The 19038-nt window shown below is 44.8% G+C and overlaps 6 protein-coding genes across 6 annotated transcripts; 5 read left to right on the top strand and 1 right to left on the bottom strand.

The window, feature by feature from the left end:
- Nucleotides 1-720: 720 nt before the first annotated feature.
- N7509_014006 (uncharacterized protein) lies at nucleotides 721-1069 on the top strand (the record flags this gene model as incomplete). The annotated part of the gene is made up of 2 exons (XM_056638643.1): nucleotides 721-935; nucleotides 976-1069. 2 exons carry the CDS (start codon nucleotides 721-723, stop codon nucleotides 1067-1069), a joined length of 309 nt encoding a protein of 102 aa, XP_056480632.1.
- Nucleotides 1070-1083: 14 nt separating this feature from the next.
- On the top strand, nucleotides 1084-1495 carry N7509_014005 (uncharacterized protein; the record flags this gene model as incomplete). The annotated part of the gene is made up of 2 exons (XM_056638642.1): nucleotides 1084-1089; nucleotides 1124-1495. The coding sequence occupies 2 exons, from the start codon at nucleotides 1084-1086 to the stop codon at nucleotides 1493-1495; spliced, it is 378 nt and encodes a 125-aa protein (XP_056480631.1).
- A 2106-nt stretch (nucleotides 1496-3601) lies between these two features.
- On the top strand, nucleotides 3602-5084 carry N7509_014004 (TDT family transporter; the record flags this gene model as incomplete). Its single annotated transcript, XM_056638641.1, is given in 5 exon segments — nucleotides 3602-3717; nucleotides 3777-4077; nucleotides 4129-4196; nucleotides 4207-4834; nucleotides 4929-5084. 5 exon segments carry the CDS (start codon nucleotides 3602-3604, stop codon nucleotides 5082-5084), a joined length of 1269 nt encoding a protein of 422 aa, XP_056480630.1.
- A 2531-nt stretch (nucleotides 5085-7615) lies between these two features.
- N7509_014003 (pyridoxamine 5'-phosphate oxidase family protein) lies at nucleotides 7616-8444 on the bottom strand (the record flags this gene model as incomplete). Its single annotated transcript, XM_056638640.1, has 2 exons — nucleotides 7616-8082; nucleotides 8144-8444. The coding sequence occupies 2 exons, from the start codon at nucleotides 8442-8444 to the stop codon at nucleotides 7616-7618; spliced, it is 768 nt and encodes a 255-aa protein (XP_056480629.1).
- Nucleotides 8445-8986: 542 nt separating this feature from the next.
- N7509_014002 (uncharacterized protein) lies at nucleotides 8987-10290 on the top strand (the record flags this gene model as incomplete). Its single annotated transcript, XM_056638639.1, is given in 4 exon segments — nucleotides 8987-9110; nucleotides 9265-9446; nucleotides 9466-10107; nucleotides 10162-10290. The coding sequence occupies 4 exon segments, from the start codon at nucleotides 8987-8989 to the stop codon at nucleotides 10288-10290; spliced, it is 1077 nt and encodes a 358-aa protein (XP_056480628.1).
- Nucleotides 10291-14309: 4019 nt separating this feature from the next.
- N7509_014001 (fungal specific transcription factor domain-containing protein) lies at nucleotides 14310-16651 on the top strand (the record flags this gene model as incomplete). The annotated part of the gene is made up of 9 exons (XM_056638638.1): nucleotides 14310-14332; nucleotides 14406-14503; nucleotides 14611-14779; nucleotides 14969-15398; nucleotides 15456-15494; nucleotides 15560-15628; nucleotides 15678-15880; nucleotides 16352-16494; nucleotides 16602-16651. The coding sequence occupies 9 exons, from the start codon at nucleotides 14310-14312 to the stop codon at nucleotides 16649-16651; spliced, it is 1224 nt and encodes a 407-aa protein (XP_056480627.1).
- Nucleotides 16652-19038: the final 2387 nt, after the last annotated feature.

Raw genomic sequence — 19038 nt, 5'->3', positions numbered from 1 at the left:
AGTGCCAGGTCTAGTAGCCATGCAAGCGGTGAAGACTCGGGGGGTTGACTTCCATTCACGCATTCCTCGCCATTCTTACTATCTTTTCCCCAATAACAGTGCCTCCAACTGCCTCATATCATATCATCGAGAGAACACTCTATCCGGCCTAGTTAATTAAATGGTATTCTAATCAACGCCTTAGCTCCACCTTTCTTCGTAAGGTTACCTGGTCCTATTCTGGTTGGTCGAAAATAGTTATTACCTTCCAATAACGGACTTTCCGCAAGGGGAATATAGCCCGGTAACTAATCGGGATTCGATTCACAACACTGACAGGCTTAGGGTTTGGCTATATCAAAATTGTGGAGTCGGAAATCTGAATGCCGCAAAATCCCGATGGTCGGGGTAGGTTTTATATTTCTCACCGACAAAGTGATCAATCACCGAGAGATAACTTGATATTCATGAATAAAATACATTGTATGTCTATAACTTTCAACGCCAACCCTAATAGTAATCAATTTCTACTAATTATGAGTCATTTTCATGCCTTGCAATTGAAATCTTATTAGTAGCATCAACTACTATTCGTTTCCATCATCCTAATAGACAAACAAAGTTGCTATATATCACCACAAAAACCAATTTAAAATTCAAATCCTTGGGACTCACCTGTTCTGCCCACCATTACGATATCTATGACCAATGGAGTTGATTTGAAAATTTCAAAGAAAAGCAATGAAGCCAGATACATCGGTTTACTGCTCCACAATCCTTTTAGCATTTTTCAAACATCAGATTCCGGCCTACGGCAATAAAATGAGGTCACATCAATCACTTATTGGATCAAGCGACAGTTATTCAGATCGGGTTTATCGCAAGAGGTCATGTGCGCCCTGCAATCGATGTAGGATGAAGAAATGCAAGTTAGGGCAGTTGCAGCCAACAAACACGTAAATCTTTTCAGATATACTAATAACTGCAACGTAACAGCCTTAGTCCGTGCGGCCGGTGTGAAGAAGACAATACCATTTGTGCCATTGGCCAAATGAAGCGGATCCATGACAAAGTGTACCCTAAGGGGTGAGTTCACTCAAGTCAATGATCGTGAGTAAGCATTTAATTCAGTTGAATAGCATAGATACGCTGCATGCTCGAGAAACAGCAAAAATGGCTAGTTCACGGTTTGCAGGAAATATGTCGACCTATGTGTGAGGGGGGTGGTAACCTTGGAGGGCCGTTGGCATGCAGATCCAATGGCCAACCTTCAACGCATGATTTACTCACCAGATTTGGTGTGGTGAACCGTACTAGAGGACATAATTTTGATGATCACAATATCCTCTTACAAAACGGAAGTTTGCGAATCAAAACGAAGTTGAAGTGTCAGTTATCTGATGGGAATTTCAATGATAACTCTGATTTAAACTCAGAGAAGAGCCCCCCAGGGAGCGCAACAGCCCATGAGTCTTTCTCATACCCTCGGGTATTTTCTGCCAGGCATACCATCTGATACACAAGGGGGGTGACTTGACATCAGATACTCAATTTTTTTCGACTGATGCGGAGCCGCAGGTGATCTTGTACAACAACGAAACTGGTTCTTTGACGACGACTTGAGAAATAACTGGCTTATTCTCTTTACAGGCTTCACCCCAATGGATCGTCAGTAATTTCTAATCCTTTAATAATAACTAGAATTTCCACGATGAATCCTTCTTTGGAAGCTTTAATGACGCCGTCGATCTTCGATTTCCATATCCCACTGTGTTGAAAAGACAGCAATTACTAACACGACGGGACCATGTATTTTCCAAGCGAGTTGCCGAGTATCAAAAAATACATGCATAACACCTGTCTATACATACTCTACTATGCACCTATTCTACGGCGCTGTAACACAATATACTTTTCGTTTCTAATCACTCCCTGCTATATTGAAGAAAGATGACAAGTGAAATCACTCACCAGATTTAGAGCATGTTATTAAATTTACTAAATCTTTGCAATAATTATTAATATATATCAAACAGGGGTGGATGAATAATGTAAGCTGTGAGGAAGAGTTGACCAGTTCCGTGAGGAAAAGACTCAGTGACTCGTGAGACGATGCACATAACAATCTATCAACGCCCGGCGGCTAAACCGAAAGGGCAAACATCATTAATTTACCAATACGTGTCTTAGTATATGCTGTGTCTCCTTAGGGCCCATACATGGTTGCTTTCAGTATATCATCTCAGCTGCCAATATCATGGTGGATCGTCGTGGTTTAGTAATTGTATTAACAGGGTGTCTTCAAGTGTTCAACAGTCTATTCTCGGCAGTTGAGGCGTGTCTCTGTACTCTCCTCATCACCTTGTATATCTGACAGATGACGGTACAGTGAGTTCTGAAACTGGTGCAACCACTTACACTCTTGTTGGAGAAAGCAGTGATGGGAAAAGTTTAAGGTGTACGAGTTGATGGGTTTTAAACATAGACTAGCGTATACATCTTTTTTTCATGTAAGTTGCGACTCAAGGATCTTGTTCAACATGGAATTAATTGCTAGTTGGCAGACTCATGACTTGAGATTTTGAAATGTCTTTATAGTCTAACTCACAAGCCCCAGGAATTGAATTGAGTTGAAAATAGGTATCGATCTCAGTCAATAGGTACTTACGCGATTCCAGCGTTATATGGCCGAAGCACACAGCTGTCACCACAAGATTCTGATGGTAGATTCAGAGCGATATCTTTATCGATATACCTTGCGAGATGGCCATCCTATTTTCTGGGCTGTTCTACCCAATTTTCTATGCGACACGCTGTTCCCGCTAAAAGCAAAGAAATAGATTATTATGATAGGTTTGTATGTTTGAAAAAATCGATCCTTCATTAAAATTCATGCGTAATGTACAGCACAGCTTCAATGCTTAGTAAAAAATATCAAAAACCTAACTAATGATAGACGGAGTATTAAGTGAGGCAAGTAAGCGTACTGTAACAGGTTATCTTGCAAATTTTCTACTACTTTCAGCCTGTGGTCAAGTCTTTAACCAGCTTCCGTGTTGCGTGGCTCTGTTATAGCGTTGACATAAGTGTAAAATTTGCGAGGTCAGCACTCTTAGAAATTTTAGTCATGCGGGATTCAAAGTGTGTATCGGGCTTGGGAGTATAAGTTAATGATAATCGAAACGAAAAATTACTGTAATTCAGAATGGAATGTTGGAAATGCAAATCCCGAAACTCTATAATTGAAGTTATCTCAAGCTAGAATGATGAGTAATCGGATATAGTAAAACTTTGATCCATTGAAAGGCCGAGACGGAACCGATACCGGTATTTGCCTCCGCGATGTAAGTGCATGGGAAGTGGTACAAAACGTTTCAAGTAATTAATGTCTCCCTAACCTAACCATGAAGACACCTTTAAACAGTGTCGTATTGCACTTAAATTCTGGGTTGGCTCACAAGCTTTCCAAATTAGTCGTTGATTTTTCTTCCATCGCATTCTTCAAACTATTTCGATTCGAATTGCAAGGGCTGACAATTTTTATTCACCAAGCCAGATTCGAGTACACGACCACCTACAATTCAATAACGTCAGCAAACGAAAAAGAAAAAATAGAAAAATCATGTCTGAATTATGTGCGACGGGGGATATTGATCAATCAGTCCCCGAGTCACAGCGTCGTGCGATCTCAGAACACGAGAAAGGATGGAGAAGGATTGTCCGCAACTTTACCCCTGCGTAAGTATCACTTATTTCCATTGCTAAACCTAGATAATTTTACTGAACAACGCTCGCAGTTGGTTCTCAGTTAATATGGGCACAGGAATTGTCTCAATTCTTCTCTTCAATATGCCATACAATGGAGCATGGCTTTATTGGCTCTCAGTCATTGTGTTTGCATGGAACGTGTTTCTTTTCTGCCTCTTCCTGTTCATATCGATTTTACGCTATTCGCTGTATCCCGATATTTGGCTCGCTATGATACGCCATCCCGCAGCGTCCATGTTTCTTGGAACATTCCCTATGGGCCTCGCGACAATCGTGGAAATGGTAGCCCTCGTTTGTGTTCCAGCATGGGGGCCACGTGCTGCAACACTGGTACGTTTTGAATTCAGGCTCTATAAATTTCAAATCACTAAATCATAACAGGCATGGGCACTTTGGTGGATTGACTCTGCGATCTCTGTCGTTATATGCTACTGCCTCCCTTTTATTATGTGTGTACAGGCTCCAAACATTGAATAAGCTTATACTAATCCCACTACGCAGCATGTACGTTCATGATACGAAACTATCCACGGTAACTGCAGTTTGGCTGCTCCCTATTGCCGCATCTATTGTCGCGTCCGCGACTGGCGGAGTCGTTGCCGAAGTCCTTCCTGACCCTCGGCATGCTTTATGGACAGTCATTGTTTCTTATATCTTATGGGGCACTGCCATTCCTCTTTCTATGTCGTGCCTGGTTATCTATTTACAAAGATTGATGCTGCACAATTTGCCGCCACGTGAAGCAATTATGTCAGTTTTCCTCCCTATCGCACCTTTGGGCCAGGGTGCATTCGCTATAATGCAGCTTGGCAAAGTTGCTCTGGACATATTCCCAAAGACAGACACACTCGATTCACAGTCAACAAACTCTGGCGCAGTACTGTATGTCATGGGATGGCTTGTGGGAATCATAATGTGGTCGTTTGGTGTAGCTTGGATCTTTTTTGCTTTGGCCAGCATCAGCCGCAGTCGCTTTCCATTCAACATGAGCTGGTGGGGCTTTACATTTCCCCTAGGAGTCTTCACTGGCGCTACAACAGCATTAGGAAAAGAAATTCCGTCGCGGTTCTTTAGTGTTCTGAGCACGGTGAGTCAAACTAATCGATCCCATTTCCCATGTGATCCAGCCCCTACTTACAAAAAATTCAAAACGACTGCATCTAAATCGATTTTTCAACCAGATCTTATCCGTAATCGTGATTCTCTTGTGGCTGATGGTATCGATACAAACCACCAGAAAAGCAATAAGCAGAGAGATTTTTGTTGCTCCGTATGTGAAGGCTGTGCTGCCACACAAATCTTCTGCTGAGACGAAAAATGGGTCAGATGCTGCTTAGAGCCCATAACCTAGCATACAAACACTTAGTGCTAAAAGTTTTTTACCATATTCGAACTTGTCCTTTCACAGGTCTCCGAAGCAAAGGAAATATATAACATCCTTTTCAAAGATTAACTATGATTTATCTTTGTGTTAGATACTTTCGTATTACTTTGAACCCGGGTCGCTCTTGGCAGCTTTGTAAATTGATCATTTTAATGGACGAGGCCATGTCACCGTAGCTTTGAAGCAAAGAAACGTGTAAGCCACTCTTCACAGAGGTTCGCGATCGTGAAACGGACCAATTGGAGCTTACATTCCAAAATCATCTTACTCTGCATCATAAAACAATTGTGCGCAAAGTCCCTCAAGGTTTTTTCAAGCAGACGATCAGGTCACAAACATACGTCGCGTTACCAACTCCCCAAGGATTGGACAGAGGGCAATGTATCGGGATCTTCGGGATTTCGTCTTTGGTTAGATAATGGTCTTTCTTAAATGCCGTCAATTAATCAAGATTTTTACAGTGGGTCAATAAGATACATAGAAGGCATCAATCTTGCCTCGTGACCTGAATGTATTCGTCTCGTTTGCCCGACTCGACCTTATTTGGCCCGTGGAGAGCCGGCTTTGTTACTATATGCGAAAAAGAGAGGCAGCGGGTGTCTTTTGAAAACGCATGAACCCTGATGGTAAGTCTTAAACACCCTACCAGATTCAGATTCGGTTATGAATCAGTGGTGTGGATCGGGTTTTGAAAAATCCCCGATCAAAAATCCCGATCAGTCTCCGATTTTAATCCCCTTTCGGAGAATGGATTTTTTGACCTGTCGCATCTTTAGCCTTAGTCTTTGAGGTTCTTCATTTATCTGTCGTAACTTACTGGATTTAGCCCCTAGCCCTTTTCACTGTGCACTGCTAGATATAAATGAAAAGTTCAAAGATACGAGCTCTGTGACTGCTCAACAACCGAGAAAATTGAATACACACAAATGTCTTCAGTCTACCTTTATATTCCTTCTACAACAAAGAGAGGAGGTCTAACACGTCATGAGCTTATGCTCGCTCAAATGCCTTGTTTTCTGGGATCTCAAGGCTGCTCAAGCAGTAAGCAAAGTATGGTTCTGCCTACGATGCAAGTTAATTAAGGACTCTGACTCAGGCCTTGGAGATGAACTGCCTGCCCAATGCGCACTTTGCTTGGAGTCGCTGGGATTGACGTCATTTTATCGCCTTCTTCCATGTGGTCATCCCTTTCATTTGCAATGCATCGATAAATGGCTTTGCAACGAAGACGCTAGTTGTCCACTTTGTCGCCAAACCTTTTACGAGTTGCGACGTCCAAAATTCCTCTATATCTTACCGTCTAAGCGTGCCGACCAACAGGCAAATTACCAAAGTGAGATCTCATTAACTGCAGTAAAAGCGAGTATGAAGCAAGCATTTAGAAGTATCCGGGGCCTTTTGCCGCTACGACGGTGACATTAAAATTTCAATATCAGAAATTTCCAGGGCCTTGTCACACTCACTGCAAGATATTTTGACTTCCTTGTCGTTTCAACCAATTTTTTGGGTACATATTTGGCTAGAAGTGTTGATCAAGACGAGAGCCCTACTTAATGCTTCAAGGGTCATGAAATATATAACATGCCATTCGAAAGATTACTGGTTATTTTGTCTTGCGAGTCCAGAGTTTTTGGAATCTTTCTTTCTGTGCTGATTTAGACCCAACAATTAATCACGGGTCGCCTTGTAAAACTTGGGTTCAGATCCTCTGGATCTATATGCTGTCGGAAGGTCCTGATCATCGTCACAATCCAACGCCAGGGAAACCGTAGGAATGACTTTTTGCAGGTCAGGAATGTAATGCGAGATGACATGGCTAGCCGAGTGGCTTTCTTAAATGGAGGTGAGAGTTCAACGGCACAAGGACAGAGGGCCGTGATGGGTGGAGTCACAGACAAAAAAGGGAGCAGCTTCTTTGATCTCTGCTCCATCGTAGACAATGTTTTTCAAGGTCATCAATATTATATGACAGATCGGTTCGCCTCTCCTGGAGCGGAGAGAAAATAAACATAATTTTCTTTTTCAATTAACCTATTCGAGTATGTGGTACACATTTCTTGACCATAGCATTATTTTATTAACTTCCTTGGGCTGCATTTCAGATCGACCTTTTTTCGGAAACATATTCAAGAAGCCACGCGACAGTTTATATGAAGTATGGGTGATATACGCAAAGATAAAAATCACACATTCATCCCAAGCTTACAGCAGATAAGTTCACATATATGAATAATGAGCCTCAAATATTATTTTCGATGGAAACAACACAAACATTTCAGCTGAAATGCAGTGATCAGTTCAGACACTTACGCATTCAATAGAAAAAATTGCGTTTCTGACGCGCACTCGAGACAACAATAGGTGCGCACGTTTATAGCTGCATCTTATGAGGAAGAAACTCGAGTGACAGATCGTTAAAAATGTTCAGCCGTGGAGACTTCGACTTTCTTCTGCTAACCTTCTGCTTTTACAGAAGTGGATAAGCTAATCTAGTATCGTACTTGCAGCAGTCTCAGCATGCAGTCGGTGACTCTCGTTCCTCTCCTCCACGTAGCGTAATAGTCGTGGTGGTATTGAAGCATCGTCAGTTAATCCGCTCGCAATAGGATTTCCAAGAACGTCATAGAGGGGAACAACACCTGTCCATACAGGCTGCAGACGATCTGGGCCATCCTTTTCAATATTTCTCGGCTGGATGTTTGGGATTCCACTTCGAGTTTTAATGCTGCAGCTAAGAATTTCGACCCGTATCACATGGACTAGTGAGATTTGAAATGACGAGACAGGGTTCACATCTTGCCAGCGGTCAGGCACAACATGATTTGTCAATAAACTCATAAGGCGAGTTTTCTCTGCCCGATCACAAACCAAAGAACAAACTCCATGTATAACAGCGGAGCGGTAATTGAATTCGTGACCATTTGGGGCAGATGAAAGGACAAGACCATCAACTAAGAACGGATATTCGTTAAGAGGGGTTTTTTAATATGGGCCAATCATATCTTGACACACCTTTCGTCGATGTAATACAAACTCTTACTGCACTCTTCTGGTCTGCTTCCAAACCCCCGTTATCCTTGTTCTGATCGGACTTTCTCACGAGCTCGATGAGCTTTGAGCTTGGATGTCCGTGCAGATATGCTGTAGCTACCTCCCCATTTTTCTGGATGAGAGTAGTCATAGGAAGACATTGAGGAAGTCCATCACAGACATAGGCGACATGAGAGATAAAGCTGTCGGCAAAGACAGATATCAGAGAGTCGATGTCGTATTTGCCTTGGTCTTTGCGGCGACGGAGCGTAGCAGGTTGCATTATCGACTGTGGTTTGTATGGGCCCTCTTTCCCGCTGTCTTGAGCCCAAGGAACTCATTTAAATATAGGCCCCACGGAGCAAGCACTACAAAAATCGAAATTTGATCGAAAATACGACGTTATTCTCGAGGTATTTCAAACCCCGAAACAATACTAACCTTATCCGGAAATCCCGAGACAGCTCCACCTGTTGTAAGTTATAGGACTAGGTTCAGTTGCAAAGCTGGATTAGTTTTTGGGTAATTAAATGTGAAGGGCTATGGCCGAGCTTAGATTCAACAGTGCGATGTCACAAGCTGTCTTTATTAAGCTTGAAGAAGAAAGGAGAGAATAGCTAACAGACATGGAATAAGGGATGCAGGGTAGCACGTGACGAAGTAAACAGGAGCGGCAAAGCCGCGGAACGTGATCGGGCCTTGCCCGTTACATTAAAATCCCCTAAAGTAACCCGGGATTTTCAAGTCGTATGCATGAAACAAATCATCTTCTTTCAAGAGCAAACCTTTTGTTCCGTGGCTGCTCAGTACTTCGCCGTTGCATCCATGTCTCTTCAATCACGAATGGCGCCCATTATTGAAAGAAGAAGGGATGTCCAATCGTCGTCCACGAAGAATGACATTCAATCATTAGATATCAATTCAGATGAGAATGATCCGGGATTAGATGGTGGGTAGGGCTGGGTCTGTGTGAAAGCCATGCTACTTATCACCGCCCATACCTAGGGAACCAATGGCGTTAGAACATCTTTAGCCGTTTGAATTGTCTCTGCCCTCATACTGACCCCTGGCATTTCCCATGTAGGCATTTGGTATCTACCTAGCCCATTATCTCAACGTGCATGCCTTCCCCGTTGTATCGGAACTTACATACTCATTTATTGGAGGACTTTCGATCTCCCAAGTTATATTTATTGCTCCAATTGTGACAAAATGCGCCCACAGTTTGGGCATGAGACCTACATTACTAATTGGTGTAGTACTTGAGAGCGGGGCGTTAGTTGCAGTGAGTTTTGCCACCAAAGTTTGGCATTGTTCCTTACACAAGGCCCTTTAACTGGGTGGGGTGCGCTTTCCTCTATTTCGGCGCCGTCGGAATAGTTCCCCAGTGGTTTGAGAAACGAAAGAGCGTAGCAAATGGAATTGCTGCCGGTGGCAGTGGTCTTGGTGGCTTTATTTATAGCTTGGCGACAAATTGTATGACCGACCAACTGGGCCTTTCTTGGGCCTTTCGAATTACGGCAATTTGCGTCTTCGCTATTAACGCCATATGTGCTATGTTGATACGCGATCGGAATCAGCACAGCAACCCCGATCAGCGCTCGTTTGACTGGTCCCTATTGCGACGCTACGAGTTCCATTTGTTAATTGGGTGGGCTTACTTCAGCACTCTTGGGTACACCATGATTTTGTTTTCATTATCGGATAATGCTGCCAAAGCTGGTCTCACATTACGGCAAGGTGCTATTGTGGGAGCTCTAGCGAACATGGGAATGGCTATCGGACGACCTATGGTCGGGCTCTTGGGCGACTTTGTTGGCCGTATCAATATTGCAACCGCAGCGACCTTCCTATCCGCTCTCTATTGCTTTTGCCTTTGGACATCAGGAACATCCTACGCCACATTCGCAATACTAGGAGGATCTGTTTTTGGGACGTACTGGGCGGTCAGAACCTCCAACTTGGAACTCAATACGAATTTATACTCATGATTTCAATAGACGATTGGACCGCTGTTGCATGACACTCTAGGAATTCAGCTACTTGCAGCAGTACTTTCTATTTTGTGGACTGTCATTGTTCTACCAACAACTTGTATGGCACCTTCAGTATTCTTTGCACACTCTTAACGCTGATTGACATTAAAGTTGCTGAACCGATAGCTCTCGACTAAGACGGGAAAAAAATCCATACTACCTTGATGTTCAGCTATTTTCTGGATGCATATTCCTCGGTGGCACTTTCTTTATGCTCGCATTGCGGCAATGGAAAATCGGCCAATTCGATCACCATTCCCATGAAAGGTCTGCTTCTAACGAAAGAAGAACACCAGAAAGAACCAGAACTCTGGCAATTGGAGGCGGGTCCAACCCATTCTCAAAGCGTTTGTCCTGCGTAAATTCCAGAGCCGCCATTCCAAAGCGACTTTTGAGTGTAAATAGACCCATGGACGATCTGATCACTCTAAAAGATCCACAATTATTGAACACGCCTGTAAAATAACCTTTATTAGCCATTTATTTATGTCGTCTAAATATTTGATAGACAAGATATTCGCCATGTGAGCCGACGATTTGAAAAGGGTAAATATACTTTCTCAGCATGGTCTCATTTTTGTCTATTACTGTATCACTGCTTCTATGAAATGAAATAAAAGTTACTGCAAATTTAAAGCCCTTTAGTATCGACTGATTGTGCCTTTTAGGGATGTTGGATTTGCATTCTATCACAAGGAAATTCATCAAATGCTGAGAAGAGAGCATTATTATTCAGCATTATCTTTCTCACGCATAGAGGTTTTGTGTCAGTGTCTCAAGTTGGTTAACTTCAGGTGTCAGTAAAAGCCATAGTAAGGCTGTTGCAGTCACGTCAACACATGGATGCCGGCAGCTTAGGAAGGATTAATTCCTCCGTCCAATCGCCGAGGCCTGCGAGTGGCCCTTTCGTCGCATTAAGGTAGAGCTTCGTTCGTAAATTAAGGTTCCTTGGGCCTATTCGGTCAAACTTTATTATCTATTAATTAAAGACATCCAATTCACACTATGAACGAAGCCTCCCAATCCAACGTACTATCAACAGTCTCGCAATGTACTATGCTTAATACTTCTGAAGCGGCAAGGATAGTTAGACAAATTCGCAATAACATCAACTGGTAGCCTTTTGTAATTGAAAAACATGGATTGGAAAAAGCTCGATAACATGGCTGAAACACTGGCTAAACCAGCCCAAAGCCTGCAACAGGGGTTTGATATACTAGAAGCAAGCTACTGTATAATCACACCATGCCCGGTATAATGCATCTCGGCAGAAAATATAGTTTCTAACAGGTTGAACATAGAAGAGCGTATTGGCTCGGATTGGAAAAGCCGCTCACCCACAAAGTTGCTCCCAACAATAAATTGCTGTATATACATTTGAGGCCAACTCTCACATCAAACTGGACTAGTTGTTCATGATCCTCAAGTATCCCATGGTCATCAACGCCAATAAATTCTCTGTCATGATTTTTCAGCAACTCAACTCACATCTAAAGTAAAAGGTTCTTCAAGAAGAAAGCTTGTCATCCCTCATCGCCATCCTCATAATCTGAATTCGGAATATCATGCTAGTTTCGTGTGTTTTTTTTTTCAACCAGAATGTCGACCGGACTGTTCAGCCGAGACCATTCTACGGGTTAGTTTGGCACATGAAATGACAGATTGGGGTTTGAATGGGGAATCTTTTTTTGAATCGTCGTCAAAGAGTAAATGATAAAGGCCAATAGCGCGGCGTGGCCTAATATAATAGAATTCATAGGTCGTAATCCAAGCGATTGGCTTCTTGTATTAACTTTCTTCGGGCCAGGTATGCATGAGCATAAGGGGCTATGATGCTTGGGTGCTCGTGGGTTTGCATCATGTTTCTGCCAGAGACGATTTCTTGTAATCGCAAGGTAGATAATAATTGATAAATTAAATCGCTGGGATGTGTTTCATATTAACGGTGCAAGCTTAAATGTTTGAAGAGAATATTCAAAAGCAAGGATATTTAGAGATAAGAAAACTATTAGTATCCAACCTGCAAGGACCACCTGCTACAGGGGTATCCAGTTGGAAAATTCTAGAGTGGGCCTTGTGGGATAAGTAAACTCTTACTATTCCGCAAACTAAACCCCGATGATGTATTGGAAATGGCATTTGAATATGTATCCCACTTAGCCTTATTTTTGACCTGTTCTAATCATCGTAATTTACTTGGGAGACATTCACGCTGATTAAGATATGGCCACAGTTCTCTCCATGAATGAATGATGTAGCAATTTTTCACAATTTCGTCTCCAATTATGTGATGCACGTATTCAAAGTTCACTTAGAAGAGTAACAGATTTCCCAATCAAGAGCTCTTAAGCTAAGTTAATGACAGTTGGTGATACATATCTGCTAGCATCCTATATTGACAGCACTGTGTAATATTTCGGCCTCCAGTATTGGTGTGCAGCATATGTTGTAGGAAGATATACGGCGTTCAGAGGCGTGTTATGAAGACCTTCTTGGGCAGACCCCGAGGTCTGGCGTCATGCGGGATATGAAATCCTTGAATAGACCCGAGGGACTTGGTTATGCAAAGATCATTCGTTTTCGTTATGTACACTTGCTTCATATTTTCATACGCACATTGTGCCGTGGACCCCTCCTGTCTTGCTGTCTGCTTGTCGCTCGCTTCTTGCTATTCGCCTATCATTTCACCTCGCATGTGAAGCCGCACCCTTCATCATACCGCCAGCTTCTTATCTTAACCCCATGCATTTCTTTGCGAATATTGGATCGCTCGTTGACCGCTGGTCCCAGAAGGTTGGTCCCCAGACCCTGACTAGATCGACGACGAGTTTGCGGACTAGGCAACCCCAATAACCTATCTGGGCAGCATTCTCCTAAAGAGGACGCCCTTGATATTGAGGACGAGGAAACTAGAAAAATTGCGTGGCCAGAAACCGCCGACCGAAACGATCCTTCGCAAGGGCTAGCACACCACCTCCTGAGAGGCGTTCTGGAATTTCTGTTTTCTTGAGTATCGCGGCTATTAGTCATAGTACATGCCTCCTCATTTGCCAACGCCCATTTGCAGGCTCAAGTATCAAGTCGCAAAACAATCCTCTTGCTCCCTAATTCCCTCATTCCTGCCCTTCCGTTTCCTCGTTCAGACAGCATGCGCTGCGCGCATCACCAGTAGGATGCGTATCGCTTAGCTTCAGCTTGGATAGATGTGCGCCAGCTCTCTCCTTTCCGTGGGACACCTGGTTGAGGTTATGGTACAAGATCGGGCACACTCTTTGACAAGTTTTAATTTTCAATACTGCAAAAGATGTCATCAGCACTGGGGAGAGAGAGATAGAGAGCGCGAAGTATATTTCTGCGGAATTAGAAGGAAATGAGTAGACCTCCGAGCCTGGACGAAAAGGGAATAGAAAATCGACCGTTTGAAAAGCAGGTGATTAACCCAACCAGTAAGAGTTAGTTATTAGTTAGTATAGTGGGGGAATCGCTCTGGTGATATCAGGTGACGTTGTAGGCCTCGGGCCTTGCTCCTATTTTTGTATATAAGTCCTTGGTGATAGTTATTCGACCACCACCCACAGTTCGGGTCAATGTTATCGTTCCTTATTGCGGATTGCGTGCGCCGGTTGCGATAGAGCTCGGATGCTCTGAATTTTCTATCTCTAGGGTCCTGCCTACTCTCTACGATACAGGCACCCTGCGGGTGTGGTGTTATTTCTCTTGTTTCTCTCCCCTTGTCTGCCGTGCGCAGACTGCCATCGAGCATCCCATCTTTCATTAGGTAGTTACCGTCTGATATTTATTAGTCACTCGGGTGTTTGTATCGCCCCCGTAGCAGTGGGGGCCTAAATCGAAAGGACGATTACGTATTTCTTAGTCATAGATTTCAAACCCCGCGGGATCTGACTGTGACCCACATATATATTCTGGGTGATCGATCAAATGCCCGCTTACCCGCATTTTGAAAATCGATAACGACATGTTGCAATCCGGAACAGCAGGAAGAAAATTTACGGTGCCTCCAGTGAAGCTGGCTTGCCTTGCTTGGTATTTTCCCTCCCAAAAGTCTTGCTCCCGCCTAATGAGGTACAGTCGATCATCGAGAACACGTTGCGATGGAGGTCGACCATGCAGTAGTGTGAGTTTGAAGCCAAATATATTAAGCACTGGGTAGTTGGCTTAGTGGCAAAACTAACTGTGTACTTTACAAGTGTCTCGTTCGTAATCGCGAGTGTTCCTATCTCCCCAGCAAAAGGGGTGGCTCACGAAAGCGGCAACTGCACGGGCGGCCAGAAACTGATGCTATCAGGTTAGCACATCGTTTGGATCGAGCATCACGACACCCGACCAAAGATTGTCAGTCGACTCCTGGTGATTTTTTTTCTTGCCTCGAAGCTATCTTACAAATCTAAATAGTCGTTGCCTTCGAGCAAATCGACCATCTCATCTCTCCAGGTGCTGGACTGAGACGAACGTTCAATACCGAAGCGCGGTCTGAAGCAGATGTGGAAGATCACCAGTGTTTTGAGAACGACCTCGGTAAAGAGTCTGCCACTGTAAGGATTTATGAAAGTGAAAAAAAAATGTAAGTGAAATAATGACCAACAACCAACTTGATGCGAGACTTTTGACGAAAACTCAGATTGAATGCCTATTACATCTTCATTCATCAGTTCTTCCCAATTCTCCCTCCGCCCTGTTTACCTCTTTACCCCGACTGTCCAACATCTTTTTCTTCCGCCAAAAATTTGGACTCTCTACTACAGGGCTCTAGTTCCCCGCTCAGTCTTGCAATTTCGGCAATTCTAGTCCTCATTCCCTTGACACAGGAGACCAGTTGCGGCCCGGGAACTCATAGATCAGAGCGGAGATCTTTTGCACAACGTCTTACGCAGGCAGCACTTGAACGTGTGGAAGCTGACTCTGAATCTCTTGCTTTTGCAGTTGATTACCCTCCGGACTCACTCGATGAATTGGAGACAGCATCTCGCAACCCATTTCACCCGCACACTCCTGTAGGGCTGGAAAGCATCCTCGCACTTCTCATTTTAAGCAATTATGAGCATACTCAACGTGGAAATCTGCTTAAAATGGTCACTCGGGCAAATCAGGCACTAGTTACAGCGAAGGCTTTATCTCTCCATCGCCTGGGACCGGAAAATGACAAATATTCAGAGGCGAAGAGGAGAGCTTGGTGGATGACGGTGAGCACTTCCTTCTGGAAATGGAGGAAACAACGGGAAAAGTTAACAAATAAACAGTACTGCTGCACACATCTGTGCTCTATCGTTCGTCAGAGTGTAAGTGGCTGATACATCCATGTCTAACTTCAGTCATTTGACCCATTACTGGAACTATCGAATAGTCCTCTATTAGCATCGATGACGACAGCAATTTCATAACACCATTTCCCCGTTTAGAATCAGACCCAGAGGTAAGTCATTATTTTTATCTGCAAAGTCCTTGGTGACCTGACATTGTAGGCCTGGGCGATATTTGCCGAATCGCTGCGAATCTCAGTAGCTAGCGTTCGACTCATGGCTAGCCTTGGAGCCTCTATGAACTCGCAGGCAGACATGTCGAGCATCTACGATCAGATCGCCAAACTTGACAAGCAAATAATACAGACAGCTACAAGAGTAGAGGCACAACTTCCCATGTCATACACCGAAGGCCAAGTCCAAGGGTCATTTGAGCTATCTACGGCTCAAGTTATGCGACGCCTTTCCCGAATTAGATTTTCTAGGCATGTGTTCAATCATAAGTAACCCAGCATATCCTTTCAAACCTATTCTAACACCAAGCTTGACAGTGCAAGAATCCGTTTACATCGGTATCTAGCTTTTTCAGACTTTCCTCTTTTTAGTAAGAACCATTGTGATCTTACCTCTACCAACGACCTCAAAATTGCCACCAGCATAGATGATGGCGCAATGTCCCCTGCTCTCACTCCAAGTGGATTGTGTGCATCTCCGCCTTTCACGTGTGACCAATCAGCTGGAATATGTGTTGAATCTGCCCTGTCAATTGCGCGACAACTTCGGAGCTTGCCAACATCAAACATGCTCTACGCTGGCGGGATTGTGCTACGTACCATGCCGACATCCTCATGTTGCGCAATGCAGGCTAGTTATGCTCTGTTAATGCAAATATGTAGGACTCGCGCTATATCGCAAATGTTTTGCATGTCCACGGATACGCCATCCTCCATCGAGCGCCAGGTCGAGGAGCTTCGTCACGGTCTCGAAGGAATTATCACGACAATGGAAGACTTTGCAAGAACTTCTGAGGCGATTGATGGTATGAGAGGTCAGTGTCATGTTAGATCTATTGTCATATGCTATATGCTCTCTTTAACCTCTGTTGCTTGTGAACATCCTGCTAATGATTCTATCTAAACTTTGTAGATGAACTTCAGGTTTCATTCCAAGCAGCGTTCCAAGGCGATCTAGAATAAGCTATCCTAGTTGATAGAAACAACAGCTACTGTGTGTAGAAAAGTTAAGAAAGCGAGTGGGCATGGATGAGACCAGATCGCCAGATCGCCGTTGCCATGGCGATTGACTTCCTAGAGTATTCCATGGACGAGTACGGTAATTAACAATGACTCATTTGACACATAATCTCAATACGTTATATACTACGATACAGCTAAACAGGGGTAGAATTTTAGTTAGCCTTATATGGATTAGCGTGGTTTCGGGTACGGGCCGAGAAACAATGCGTTAGTGTCCACAGGGGAATCCGTTTTCGAAATCTACTGTAGAGCAGGATACTGAGGTTGACGAGGCAAACAGAGGTGATTTGTTGAAGCCGAACGTATATAAAATCATTGTTGTGTGTGCCGAGCGGGCGCTAGCGGTGAACGGATGGCGGACCCACCCACGGGGCCTCCCGAGCCCCTTCCAACCAGGAACACGCGACGGTCGGCGGCGATCGACGCAGGAGAAAACTCTGAACCAAGGGACGCCCCTCGTACCAGGAGGCAAACACGCCTAGAAGAAGACAACAGCCATGTGACTTGGACTACTACAGAGCCGGAAAGCGCAGTGACCAGCAGTGGACGTGTGACAACCAAAGAGATTCGACAAATTATTGAACAACTGCAACACACCATTGACAAGCAAAGCGTGCTGATCCAGGCTACCAGAAACGAGCTTCGCGAAGTGAAACACAGCCAGAGCGAGCTACAGACCCAGAATGAGACGCTACGGGAAGAGATCCAAGCGCTGCGAACACAGGTCGAAAGCCTAAAGACACCGCCTTCGGGCCGATCGTGGGCGGCGGTTGCTGCAGACGTCAACAATTCGGACCCTCATGAGAACAGTCGACACAGAAAGAAAGAAAAGAACTGCGTCCGAATCAGCACTCGCCAGACATCAACCGACGCACTTGAATCAGAAGACAACGAAAACACCTTTGGACGATACCTACCTACCACGGAAGCGAACACCCACATCCGGAACGCACTATCAAACGACCCATCCACGCAAGATGTACAAGTCGCGGGAGTCGGCACCACTCGAACGGGATACATCATTCGATTTAAGGACTCGGAGTCGGCAGAGGCGGCCCGCTGCAACACTGAATGGCTAAGGGACCTAGGAAACGAGACCAGGCTGGTGAGACCACGGCACGGAGTAGTTGTGCATCACCTCCCTACCCACGGATTGGACCTCGAGAAGGATAAAGCAGGTGCTATCAAGAAACTCACAAACGAGAACGATCTCGCTGCTCGCGACTTCCGAATCGAAGATATCGCGTGGCTCAAGAAACGGGACAAGAACCTGGGGACGTTCGCCTCCATAGGCATTTGGTTTGATTCGGCAGAGGCCGCGGAATGGATGGTTGACAATGGACTGCTGATTGACCGGCGGTACATTGGGCGCATAGAGAGATACAAGGCTAAAGAAGGACGATGCTTCCGATGCCAACGGTTTGGCCACCAGGCGTGGTCCTGCAAAGAAAAAGCAGCGCGGTGCGGACACTGCGGTGGCCCTCACGAACGATCAAGATGCCCACCCGGAGTCAGAGCACGGTGCTTAGAATGTAGTGGTGAACACCCAACCGGGGATTCCCTGTGCCCAACGCCAACCGGCCCTCTCGCCCCGCAATGTTAGGGAAACCTCTCCGAATCCTACAATTGAACATCATGAAATCGAGAGCGGGCATGGAGGCCCTCATAAACGACCACCAGAGCGAAAATCTAGACATCCTCCTAATTCAGGAACCACCAATCACTGCATATCGAACACATGTGAACCACAGCGCATGGCGACTATACAAACCAACAATCGAAGACGGCTCAGCTCGACTGCGAAGCCTCATCTATGTGAACCGTAGGCTCTCAACGGCCTCTCACCAACAAGTGCAATGCGACCACCCAGACCTAACAGCAATTAAGATCTGGACGGCCGAACTCCAGATCCTGGTCTTTTCGGTCTATATCCCACCCGTACCGATGCACAATCCCGACGGAACATCGGCAGAGACGACTCTATCCGCGATCCACCACACGATTCAGGAAAATACTCAAAACAACAGAAGGCCCACCTGTCTTATCCTATCTGGAGATTTCAACCGCCATCATCCGGCATGGGGGAACAACAACATCCAACCCCGCTTCGTTGAGGAAGCCGGCGAACTGATCAATTTCTTCCACGAACATGGTCTGCAGGGATGTCTCCCTCGAGGAGTCTCAACCTACTGGTCGCTGAGCCACCCGGGAAGAAGGTCCACGATTGACCAGACAGTGACGGATAAATCTGAGTTACTGCTCAAGTGTCATCTTTACCACGATAACTACGGCTCGGACCACCGGGCCACATACTCAGAGTGGAGCCT

The sequence above is a fragment of the Penicillium cosmopolitanum genome, assembly GCF_028827165.1.
Source record: "Penicillium cosmopolitanum strain IBT 29677 chromosome Unknown utg000013l:1.0-859999.0:1.0-860633.0, whole genome shotgun sequence".
NCBI classification, from domain to species: Eukaryota; Fungi; Ascomycota; class Eurotiomycetes; order Eurotiales; family Aspergillaceae; genus Penicillium; species Penicillium cosmopolitanum.
The sequence above is the reverse complement of the archived record's forward strand: the minus strand, read 5'-3'. Positions and strand labels throughout refer to the sequence as shown.